General features: G+C 40.4%; 1 protein-coding gene across 1 annotated transcript; it reads left to right on the plus strand.

The window, feature by feature from the left end:
* The first annotated feature begins 3,156 nt into the window (after positions 1 to 3,156).
* LOC126656918 (uncharacterized) lies at positions 3,157 to 4,560 on the plus strand. The gene is made up of 2 exons (XM_050351542.1): positions 3,157 to 3,581; positions 3,675 to 4,560. Exons 1-2 carry the CDS (start codon positions 3,157 to 3,159, stop codon positions 4,558 to 4,560), a joined length of 1,311 nt encoding a protein of 436 aa, XP_050207499.1.
* Positions 4,561 to 11,945: the final 7,385 nt, after the last annotated feature.

Genomic DNA, 11,945 nt, shown 5'->3' on the forward strand with positions numbered 1-11,945 from the left:
GGATTTGTTTCGTAACGTTTTAAACGGTTAGGTAATATTGCTAAAAGAGGAAACGTTAGGATTTATTTCGTAAAGTTTTAACGTTTAGCTTAAATCGCTAAAAAGGTGAAACATTATGATTTTTTTCGTAACATTTTAAACGTTTGGATTGGTTTCGAAACGTTTTGAACATTTGGCTTAAATCGCTAAAAAGGTGATATCTTTGGATTTTTTTCGTAATGTTTGTAAACGTTTGACTCAAACATCTGAAAAGGTAAAACGTTTGTATTTGTTTCGTAACGTTTTCAACGTTTAGCTTAAATAGCTAAAAAGATGAATGTTAGGATTTGTTTCTTAACTTTTAAACGTTTGGCTTAAATTGCTACACAAGTAAAACGTTAGGATTTGTTTCGTAACGTTTAAAAAGTTTTCCTTAAATCGCTAAAAAGGTGAAACGTTAGGATTTTTTTCGTAACGCTTTATACGTTTGGATTGATTTCGTAATATTTTAAATATTTGGCTTAAATCGCTGAAAAAGTGAAATGTTTGGATTTGTTTCGTAATGTTTGTAAACCTTTGGCTTAAACCTCTAAAAAAGTGAAACATTTGGATTTGTTTCGCAACGTTTTAAACGTTAAGATTTGTTTCGTAGCGTTTTAAACGTTTGGCATAAATCGCTAAAAAGGTGAAATGTTTGGATTTGTTTCGTAACGTCTGTAAACGTTTGGCTTAAATCGCTAAAAAGGTGAAACCTATGGATTTTCTTCGTAATGTTTGAAACAATTTGATTGGTTTTGTAGCATTTTAAACGTTTGGCTCAAATCTCTAAAAAGGTGAAACGTTTGGATTTGTTTTGTAACGTTTTAAACGTTTGAATTTGTTTTGTAACGTTTTAAACGTTTGGCTTAAGCTAAAAATGTGAAACGTTAAGATTTATTTCGTAACTTTCTAAACTTTTGGCTTAAATCGCTAAAAAGGTTAAACGTTTGGATTTGTTACGTAACGTCTTAAATATTTGGATTTGTTTCGTAATGTTTTAAACTTTTAGCTTAAATCGCTAAAAACGTGAAACGTTTGGATTTGTTTCGTAACGTTAAATGTTTGGCTTAAATCTTCAGAAAGGGGAAACGGTAGGATTTGTTTTGTAATGTGATAGGAGTAGAAATACTCCTATATTTAGGTGTGCTTTTGATACGGTATTTGCATATTTGTATTGGTTTTCGAGGTTTATTCGGGCATTTATTACTATTTTGAGTGTTTCACTAAAATGTGCAATTATAGCGTGATTTGGAGCATTTTGATGTTACTCAGAGCTTGCCGGATGTCGGAATGGTTCAGAGTAGAGTCGGGAAGCGAAAAAGGAGGATTTCAGCTAAACAAGGTAGTGCACAAACGTGCCTAATTAAGATACACGAACGTGTATTTTTTTCCGAAGGGTATGTGTTGAGAAGCTGAAAGAGAATCAAGAAAAATGGCCAAGTCAAGGTGTGCACGAACGTGCACTTTCATTCAACACAAAAGTGCACGAACGTGCACTTCTGCCGAAGGGTGGATGTTGAGAAGATTAAAGAAGCAAGAATGTGCACATCCTTGTAGTACTAAAGTGCACGAATGTGCACTTCCCTGTAGTACTAAAGTGCACGGTCGTGCACTTTTGCGGAAGGGCATGATTTTGGAGAAGCTAAGGATTTTGAAAGAATTGGCTAAGTCACCTAGTGCACGTTCATGCATTGCCTTGCACGGTCGTGCAGTTTACTGAAGCCACCACTCAAAAAGACTAAAATGTCCATTTTTAACTCCGAACTCCAAGAAACTCAAAGGGCACTTCTGGGTTTTAATCTAGCTCGACCTAATATCAGATTCTGAAGTTGGGAGCCTTATAAATAGTGGATTTTAACATTGAAAAAAGGTTCGCGTAGTTTATAATCACATAAAACCTCGTTTCTTGGTTTTTTATTCGTTTCGCAATTGGATTCGTAGTTTACTATTATTTTCTAATGCAATTATTATTAGATTACTTCGAACAAGGTACGATTGATTTCAATTTCATATTCAGTATTCAATTTCATCTTAGAATGAATTCTTTAGTTATTGTTTTTAGTTTATCCATTATTATGTCTAGCTAAACCTTTCATTGGGGACTATTAATCAAAATTATGTATGTTCAATTGAATTGAATTTATGGGTTTTTGTTCCTGATGGGTTTTAATTATTGTGCTTAATGCTTAGCCTAAATTGATCACTTACTCTATGCCATATATTTTAGTTTTAGCTCGAGAGAGTAAAATTGGAATAGAACAACATAATTAAGAATGCATGAGTTGATTGTGCAAGAGTGAATTAACAAGTGTCTGTTCTTTGGATTGGCTTAATAACCATTTAATTGGTTTATACATAGGTTAATCATTGTGCGAGAGTGAATAATTAACCTAGTATCAGTTAGTTTAATGCTTTTGCCTGTAATTGCTTGAGAGAGAATTACAGGTGCTTCTAACTAGTTCGAACCTCATCAGAATATTACAACTTATAACCCAACTCAAGTAAACAGCATAACGATGATTAATTATCCCTGCTTTTACCATTATTGTTAAACATCATCTTTATTACAGCTTTTGTTTACTTTAACTTACAATTATTAAATTTTGTCTTTTAATTACATAACAAACTAAAACCTTCTTTTCGGCTATTCGAATCGAGTCTTTTAACTGGTTGTCTTTAGAAACTTTCTCTATGGGTACGATATCCGGACTTCGCAGTCTGTATTACAAGTTGGCTATGTACGCTTGCGTATTTTTACCAACAAGTTTTTGGCGCCGTTGCCGGGGAAAGTATATCTTAAACAACTAAGTTAGGATTGCTTGGCTTGTTTTAGTCTTTATTTATCTTGTTTTACGCGTGTGGTTTATTGATTGTGTTATTTCAGGTACCCTTCTCTTAATGTATGCATAATACACGACGCAAAGGACTACCGCTAGAACTGTTTCAACAAGACCTCACTACCTTTGAGCACAGTGTCAGAAAATCAACACACTCAACTCAAAGGAACCTCGATATGGCTAACGAAGATGATGTTCCTCCTCGGTTCAACAATGTGGGTGATAACAGAGTGATCCCGCAGGATCAGAATCACCAGAATGCACAGGGACAAAACAATGAAGGCCTAGAGTGAAAATACTGATGGAGTTATTTCAGCCAAATGTGGGGAATAATACTCATGGCTATTTTGCACACCCTGTGCTGACTCCGCATTATGAAATCAAAACCAGTGTCATTCAGCTGCTAAAGGATAACTGCCAGTTCTATGGGCTACCTAATGAAGATCGTAACGCACACCTCGCAAACTTTTTGGAAGTATGCAGCACATTCAAGATCAGTAACATGACGGAAGATGAGGTGTGGTTGCTCCTATTCCCATTTTCTCTAAGGGATAAGGCAAAACAATGGATCCATGTTTTACCTAGAGCAGGCGTGAACACTTGGGCAGACTTGGCAAAGGCTTTCCTGAACAAATACTTCTCTATGGCAAAGACTGCAAAGCTGACAAGGCACATTATGCTCTATCAGCAACTTGATGGAGAGTCAGTACATGAAGCGTGGGAGCGGTATAAGGAGATGCAGAGACAAGTCCTACATCATCACATCACTCGACAAAACATGATCCAAACTTTCTATAATTGATCAACTGAACTGGGCAGAAGTACTATCGATGCAGTTGCAGGAGGGTCTCTGATGAGAAAAACAGCCGATGAAGCATTTGTCCTTTTAGATGAGATAGCAGTGAATGGTTGTTTCTGGCTAAAGGAAAGAGAGAAAGCACCCGCACAGAGAGGGGTTATGCCAGTTAGTGTTGGTCCTGCAGTGGAGGCCTTGAAATTGAAGACTGCAGCACTGCAAAATCAAGTGGATTTTCTTACAAGGCAAGCTGTAGGAACCAACATTAACAGTGTAGCTGCAATTCAGAGTAACTGCGAGGTATGTGGGGAACATGGTCATATGTCGAATGAAAGCTCCATATGGTCTCAGCCTATCAATGAGAAAGTCAACTTACAGCGACCACAAAGTGATCCATACGCAGTCACTTACAATCAAGGATGGAGGAATCACCTGAATTTATCATGGAAGGATGATGGGGGTAATGCCAACAATCAGGCATGTCCAACTTTTCAAGGAGGACAGAGGCCACAACACAACCAGGGAAACTTCCAGAATCAAGGGAACTTTCAGAATCAGGGGAACTTCCAACATCAGAACAACCGACCGCAGCATCCACCTGGCTTTCAGCAGAGAGAGCAAGGCGAGTCTCTCCACAGCAAGTTTGATAAGATGATGGAGATGATGATGAAGAAGGATGCTGAGACGCAGCAAACATTCAAAAATCATGCTGCCACCATCCATAATATTGAGGTGCAGAATCAGCAGATGGCTAAGGCACTACAGTGCAGAAATCAAGGGGGTTTACCATCCACTACTAAGGACAACCCTAGAGAGCATCTCAAGGCTATTGAGTTGAGAAGTGGGAAAGCACTGGATGATCCATATGCAGGATGTGCTATAGTTGAGGCGGAAAAAGAAACAGTGTGAGGGTGGCGAGCCTGAAAAGGTAGTTACAAAACCACCTCCACCACCTCATTTTGTGCAAAAAGTGCCATTCCCACATGGAATGAAGAAGCCACAAGACACTTGGAAGTTTCACAAATTTCTTGAAACTTTCAAGAAGCTGCAAATTAACATCAGTTTGGCAGACGCACTGAGAGAGATGTCGCACTATGCGAAGTTTCTTAAGGAGATAATCACCAACAAGAAAAGTTGGGATACAGAAGGACCAGTACCAATGACAGAAAACTGCAGCTCAATCATATTGAGTAACCTACCGACCAAGCTCAAGGATCCAGGGAGTTTCACTATCCCTTGTACTATCGGTAACATGCAATCTGTTAATTGCCTTTGTGATTTAGGTGCTAGTATTAATTTGATGCCCTTATCTCTTTTTCGTAGTATGTTTGGTGACCAACAGGTACAGGCTACGCTGATGATGCTGCAGCTAGCGGATCACTCTCAGAAAAAGCCACATGGGATTGTGGAAGACGTCTTAGTTAAGGCCAACAAATTCATATTCCCTGTGGATTTTGTTGTCCTTGATTATGCAGTGGACAAGGAATGCCCAATGATATTGGGGCGACAATTCATGAACACTGGCAGAGCTCTCATTGATGTTCATGATGGCAAGCTGACTCTGAGGATTGGGGATGAAAGCGTCGAGTTTGACATGAGGAAGATCACACGCCATCCAAATTCCGGAGGAGAATGTATGCGGGTAGACATGGTGGATGAGTTAGTAAAAGAGCAATTAGCAGAGAACAAAGGCATCGTGCATTCTATGCCGAGTAAAGAGGAAGATGCTGAAGAGGAGGAGTACATAGAGGAACTAGTCCTAACCATTGTTAAAGAGCAAGTACATTACTCCTCCCTCTTCAGAGAGGCCACCAAAAGTAGAACTCAAGACCTTGCTTGCACATTTACGATATGCCTTCTTGGGAGCTGATAGCACTTTAACGATTATCATCAGCAACAAGCTCACCAAGAAGTAAGAGCAGAGAGTCATTGTGTGGCAGATTTCAGATATCAGAGGGATCAGCCCTTCAGTGGTAATGCATCGGATTCATTTAGAGGATGAGTCTAAGGCATCTGCGCAGAGACAGAGACGGCTGAACCCAAACATGAAGGAAGTGGTTCACAAGGAGATTGTGAAGCTACTTGATCCGGGCATCATCTATCCCATTTCTGATAGTTCATGGGTGAGCCCAATTAAGAGTGTGCCTAAAAAAGGCGGGATGACAGTCGTAGAGAACGATAAGAGGGAGCAGATTTCTACTCGCACGGTTACTGAGTGGCGAGTGTGCATTGACTACCGGAAGTTGAACGCCGAAACTAGGAAGGATCACTTCCCGCTTCCTTTTATTGATCAGATGCTATAGCAGGTGGCAGGACATGCGTTTTACTATTTTCTGTATGGTTACTCTGGGTACAATCAGATCATTATCTTCCCTGAGGACCAAGAGAAGACTACCTTTACTTGTCCATATGGCACTTTTGCCTATCGCCGCATGTTTTTTGGTCTCTGCAATGCGCCTGCTACGCTTCAGAGGTGCATGACTTCAATCTTCAATGATATGATTGAAGACATCATGGAAGTGTTCATGGACGACTTTTCAGTCTTCGGGGACTCCTTCGAGTGCTATCTTCGAAATTTAGACCGAGTCCTGCAGAGATGTGAGAAGACAAATTTGGTGCTGAATTGGGAAAAATGCCACTTCATGGTGGAAGAGGGCATTGTTTTGGGGCACAAGATATCAAGAGAGGGTATCGAGGTTGACAGGGCAAAGACAGAGGTTTAGAGAAGCTTCCACCTCCAATCACAGTGAAGGGAGTCCGTGCCTTTCTTGGGCACGCAGGTTTTTATCGCAGGTTCATCAAAGATTTCTCTTCCATAGAGCGTCCTTTGACTAACTTACTTGTCAAGGATGCGCCTTTTTTGTTTATTGATGCCTGTTTAACTTCTTTTCTCAGGTTAAAGGAAGAATTGGTCACTGCCCCAGTCATCTCTAGTCCGGATTGGGATCTGCCCTTTGAGATCATGTGCGATGCAACCAATCAAGCTTTAGGAAGCATTCTGGGGCAGAGGAAGGATAAAAAGCTCCATGTCATCTATTATGCGAGTCACACTCTAGCAAGAGCTCAGCTGAACTACACAACCACAGAGAAGGAAATGCTAGTTGTAGTGTTTTCATTGGATAAATTTAGGCAGTATCTGGTTGACTCAAAGGTTATCATCTACACAGATCATGCTGCACTGCGATACCGTTTTGCCAAGCAAGATGCCCAGCCTAGGTTGATTCGATGGGTTTTGCTCCTGCAAGAGTTTGACTTGGAGATCAGAGATAAGAAAGGGACAGAGAATGTGGTAGCAGACCACTTGTCATGTTTGGAGGTACCTGAGCCAATGATAGAAGGCGAAGTCATCAATGAAAGGTTTCCTGATGAGGCACTCATGCTCATTAAGGAAACGATGAATCCATTGTATCCAGACTTCGCCAACTATCTCTCAGCTGACATTATGCCTCCTTACATGAACAATCACCAGCACAAGAAGTTCCTCTCTGATGTTAAGCGCTATCTATGGGATGAGCCATATCTATTCCGAGTTTGTGCAGATGAGATGATTCGGAGATGTGTTGCATAGGAAGAAATGTTGGCAATTATGACTCGGTGCCATTCTTCGGATTATGGGGGGTCACTATGCTTTAGGTAGGACAGCAGCATGGGTGCTAGAGAGTGGGTTTTATTGGCCTACGCTGCACAGGGACGTGAGAGATTTTGTGCAGCACTGTGACAGATGCAAGCAAACTGGCAATATTTCAAGGCGAGATGAGATGCCTCTCTCTTCTATTCGGGAAGTAGATATTTTTGATGTCTGGGGTATTGACTTCATGGGACTATTCCCTATGTCATGTGGGAACTTGTACATCTTGGTGCGTGTCGACTATGTGTCGAAATGGGTGGAAGCAGCTGCTTTGCCCACTAATGATGGAAAGGTGGTCCTGAAGTTCCTGAAGAAGTTGATCAATAGATTTGGGGTGCAACAGACAATCATCAGTGATGGAGGGTCGCATTTTTGCAATCAGCAGTTTTCCGCCCTGATGAAGAAATATCACGTGTATCACAGAGTGGCGACTCCATATCACCCTCAGGAAAGTGGGCAGGTTGAAGTGTCCAATAGATAGTTGAAGCGCATTCTTGAAAAGACAGTGTATAGCTCGCGCAAAGACTTGTCTTAGAAATTAGATGATGCGTTGTGGGCATATCGGACGACATTTAAAACGCCAACTGGTATGTCCCCTTACAGACTGGTCTATGGGAAGGCTGGTCACTTGCCTTTGGAGTTAGAGCATCGCGCATACTGGGCCATCAAAGAGTTAAATTTTGACCCAAGACTCTCGAAGCAGAAGCGACTTTTGCAGCTAAATGAACTTCATGAGTTTCGCTTGTCGGCGTATGAGAATGACAAGTTGTACAAGGAAAAGACAAAAAAATGGAATGATCCTCATATTATGCCTAAGAAGGCAGTCATGTGCTACTCTATAACTCTCGCTTGCGTCTATTCCCTGGCAAGCTGAAATCGAGATGGAGCTGACCTTTAAAGTGCGACATGTAGCTGAGCATGGCGCAATTGAGCTCGAAAATGCGAGTCGAGAGACTTTTAAAGTCAATGGTCAGAGGTGTATACCGTACTTAGGTCCGTTGATAGACGAAGGACGAGAGTGCTATACTCTTGACGCTCCAAACTGAGTCAAGTACTATACAGTCAATGCTAGCGACCTGAAACAAGCGGTATTTGGATGAAATTCCAAATTATTTATGTTTTAATGTCTTTTGGTTCTATTTTATGCATTAGTTAGGTTGAACTTTTGTTATTTTAGCCTTTTATGTTTTTACTTATTCATTTTATGTTGTCTTTTTTAAATTTTGTTTAGTTCAGATTGATCCCGGTGTTGGAGTTTTTGAATGTGCAAGTATCAGGTATAAACCAGACATCGGGTATGATATTGCTGGGAAATGCACGAATGTGCTCCCAAAATGCACGAACGTGCCATGAAAAAAAATTGAAGCGCACGAACGTGCATTTCAAAGCACGATCGTGCTTGAGCAGATAAGTGCACGAACGTGCCAAGTTGTGCACGAACGTCCACTTAAGAAAGCACAAACGTGCTAATGGTGAAGACAATCGTGCAACTGGCGAAATTTGCAGATTCGACGGGCTTCTACTGTTGGGTTTAAAACCCATTTCCTTATTTCTACCATATCAAAAGAAAAAGTGTTCATCGCCGTTTCACCATCAAACACCATCTCCTCTCCACCAAAACCCTAACCGCCGCACTCTCTAGCCACAACACCACCACGCACCTTTTTCTCCACCAAACCCTAACCGCCACCCCCCCCCCCCCACATCAAAAACTCTGACCACCACCCTCTCCACCGTCCATCTTGAACAGCTGCTGACCACCGTGCCAACCACCGCAACATCCACTCCCAGTCAGTCAAGGAGAACACTTCAAGGTTTCAATATCAGTAAGTCGTACAATCTTGTTCCATTCAATTCAATTCTCAATTTCAGAAAGATTAGGACAATGCCTAGGGTTAAAATTGCTAGTTATGTTGAGGATGAGGATGAAACTAGGGAGATAGGACAGAGTAGTAGGTCTGTTGATGCGGAACATCCGTGAGTGAATCTGAGAGAACAGTATGAGGCTCCGTTTGACATCTGGACAGAGGAAGAGGGGGCTTTGTATCAAAGTCTCAAAGATAGGAAGATTGTGGTTGCCAAAGAACTTGACTTTAAGGTGCTGAAAAGGCTAAAAATAGAAAGGATGTGCGGAAGCATTTGAAGCAGTGGAATTTGACTGCACTTGAGGATGTGAACCATGATACTGTGAAACTCGTGTCACTAGAGTTTTTCACAACTGTGTGTCAGCAAGAGCCTGTAGTAATGAATCTGACTTTTCGGCTGAAATGAAAGGAATACTCCATTGATTTAGATTGGATGTGAACACTTTTTGAGACAGGAGAGGACGGCATAGGAGAGCTACCTACTCGTTTTGAGAAGGATGCCATCTGGTATGAGCTGACTGGGGAACCATTATTTAGCACCAGGGTTCTAACAAGACTCGATCAATCAGGAATCATGCGCTGTATATCATGCATAAGTGGAATGTGGAGACAATCTGTGGGCGATCTGAGGCCAACAAGGTTCAGAAAGAGGATTTGTTGATCATGAATATCTTGCTGCACCCAGAGACTAGGGGGATCGACATGGGATTTCGCATTTTTTTGATGCTGCAGGATCTTCCTAGCAGGACTGGATCCGCCAGGTGTTTGGGTATGGGTCATTTAGTTCGAGAGATTGCTTTGGAGTTGGGTGCTTACACTGCTGACGAGCTTGCTGAGATGGAGTTACGAGGGCCGACTTATTTCAATATTCAGCATCTCAAGGCGACTTTGTTTCCGGATTCCAAGGGGAAGATTCAGTCAGTGGCAGAGCGAGGTAGAGGGACCAGAAAGAAGTATGGGTTGGTTCAGCAGGCCGACAAAGCAAAGGAAAATGAGGAGGCTACTGAGGTACCCCTTAGAGGGGGACGTACCGGTACAGCCACAGGCCAAGATGCTTATCAGAGGAGCATGCTGGATATTCAGAGAAGAATGCTGAGGGAGCAGCGAGCTCACTTCCAGATGCAGAGGGCATATATGCGAGCTATTCATCCAGAGGGCGATTATCCATCGCCGTCACCACCTCTGGAGGATTTCTGAGTTTTTTTTTTCACTCTTTTCACTTGCTTTTCAGACTTCACCCTTATCTTTATTTTTGTGTGCTTTATGTCTTTTTGATGCATTGGGGATAATGCACAGTTCAGTGTGAGGGTGGGTAGAAAACTTATGTTTTTCCTTTTATTGTCTGTTTTATTTCTATCGTGTCAGTCTATTATGTTTGTCTGATATGTCATTTTCTTTTTGAAGGAAACGTGACGTTGTGATGTTATGACTCTGATATTATTTGGATTCTAGTGGATATGATGGTCAGATATTATCTTTCTTACCTTTTGTGTTTATTTTTGTTGCTCACATTATGACGATACCGTGTTATAATTCTTAGAACTTTATTGTTTTTGTCTCCCCTATTCAATGCATTGTTTAATCTTAGTTTTTTTTTATGTCTAAACAACATGTTGTGAATAACTCTTAAATAATGTGCCTTTTTGCTGACATGATCTAATAGGGCTGAGGTGAAATTTTGTGTTTTGCAACTGCATGATTTCTGTTAAAAGTCGTAAATTAGGGTATAAAAACTTGACAAGAAGACTGTCAAAATTTAAATTTATGAGCATTTAAACAGGGTGTTAGTAAGTCACGGAGCATAACCCAATTTTTGAGATGGTTTTGAGCCGTATTGAACATTTTTTTTATGTCTCGTTTATTGTGGTGCAAGTCAATACTTGTTAATTCTCTAGAATTTGCCTTGTGCCCATAGTGAAATTGCAAAATTTGTTGAATAAACTGAAAATGATAAATGGCACCTAGGATTACCCATTTTGTTTAGACCACTTTAAATTAGCCTGCCCCATTTCCCCTAGTTTTCCCAAGTTGATCCTTAACCTTTTTCTTGGTACACCTATGTTTTTACACACTCCCCTTTTCTCTCATTTACCTCTTTCTACCCAATGACTTGATAAATTAATTGATGTATGCAAGGAACTAATGTGAGGATGTTTGACATCCTCAGCTCATATGTTTAGAACGATTATCTCTTATTTTCGATGATTAGTGTTGCCTTTTGAAGTTCAGGAAAAGTAGCAAAACATGAGCTAGAAAAAGAAAAAGAAAAGAGAAGAAAATAAAAAAACAGAAATTGAAGCTTAAAAGATGAAAAATTTGAAAAAGAAAGGAACTCGAGGTTTGAAAAGTAAAGAAAAAAGAGATTAAAATTTTTGTGAGCTTAAGTGTTTAGTTGTAGTTCAAATTGATATGTGAATAATTTGTCAAGTCATGCTTACCCTTGTTTTTACCTTTACCACACCCTGACCTAAACCCCGTTACAACCTGTTGAAAAGCCCATTTTTATTTTTTTATTTGATGTAATTAGTAGTGGAATTATGGACTATTGGCAAATATATGGTAGAATTGCATGTAATGATGTGAGAGTTTCAGATTTCTTTACCCTTAAACACTTGTGTGTGAGAGAGTATCTTGTGAGATACATGCTTCGTGATTTTTACCATCATTTTGCTATATACTTTGTTTTTCTGCTCAGCGTTTGTTTTCGCTATTGTTTTGAGATTGTTTGGACTGCCTTAATGATCGAAGTGATATGGACTTTATGTAGGAGTGTGTACATTTAAGTAGTCTCGGTGTTATTA

This window comes from Mercurialis annua, linkage group LG7 (genome assembly GCF_937616625.2).
Source record: "Mercurialis annua linkage group LG7, ddMerAnnu1.2, whole genome shotgun sequence".
NCBI classification, from domain to species: domain Eukaryota; kingdom Viridiplantae; phylum Streptophyta; class Magnoliopsida; order Malpighiales; family Euphorbiaceae; genus Mercurialis; species Mercurialis annua.

Excerpts from the sequence above, each read along its gene's own strand:
- LOC126656918 (XM_050351542.1), top strand. The coding sequence starts at position 3,157 with ATGGAGTTATTTCAGCCAAATGTGGGGAATAATACTCATGGCTATTTT. Across the intron at positions 3,582-3,674 it reads GTACATGAAGCGTGGGAGCG|AAGTACTATCGATGCAGTTG; the intron begins GTATAAGGAGAT and ends TGAACTGGGCAG.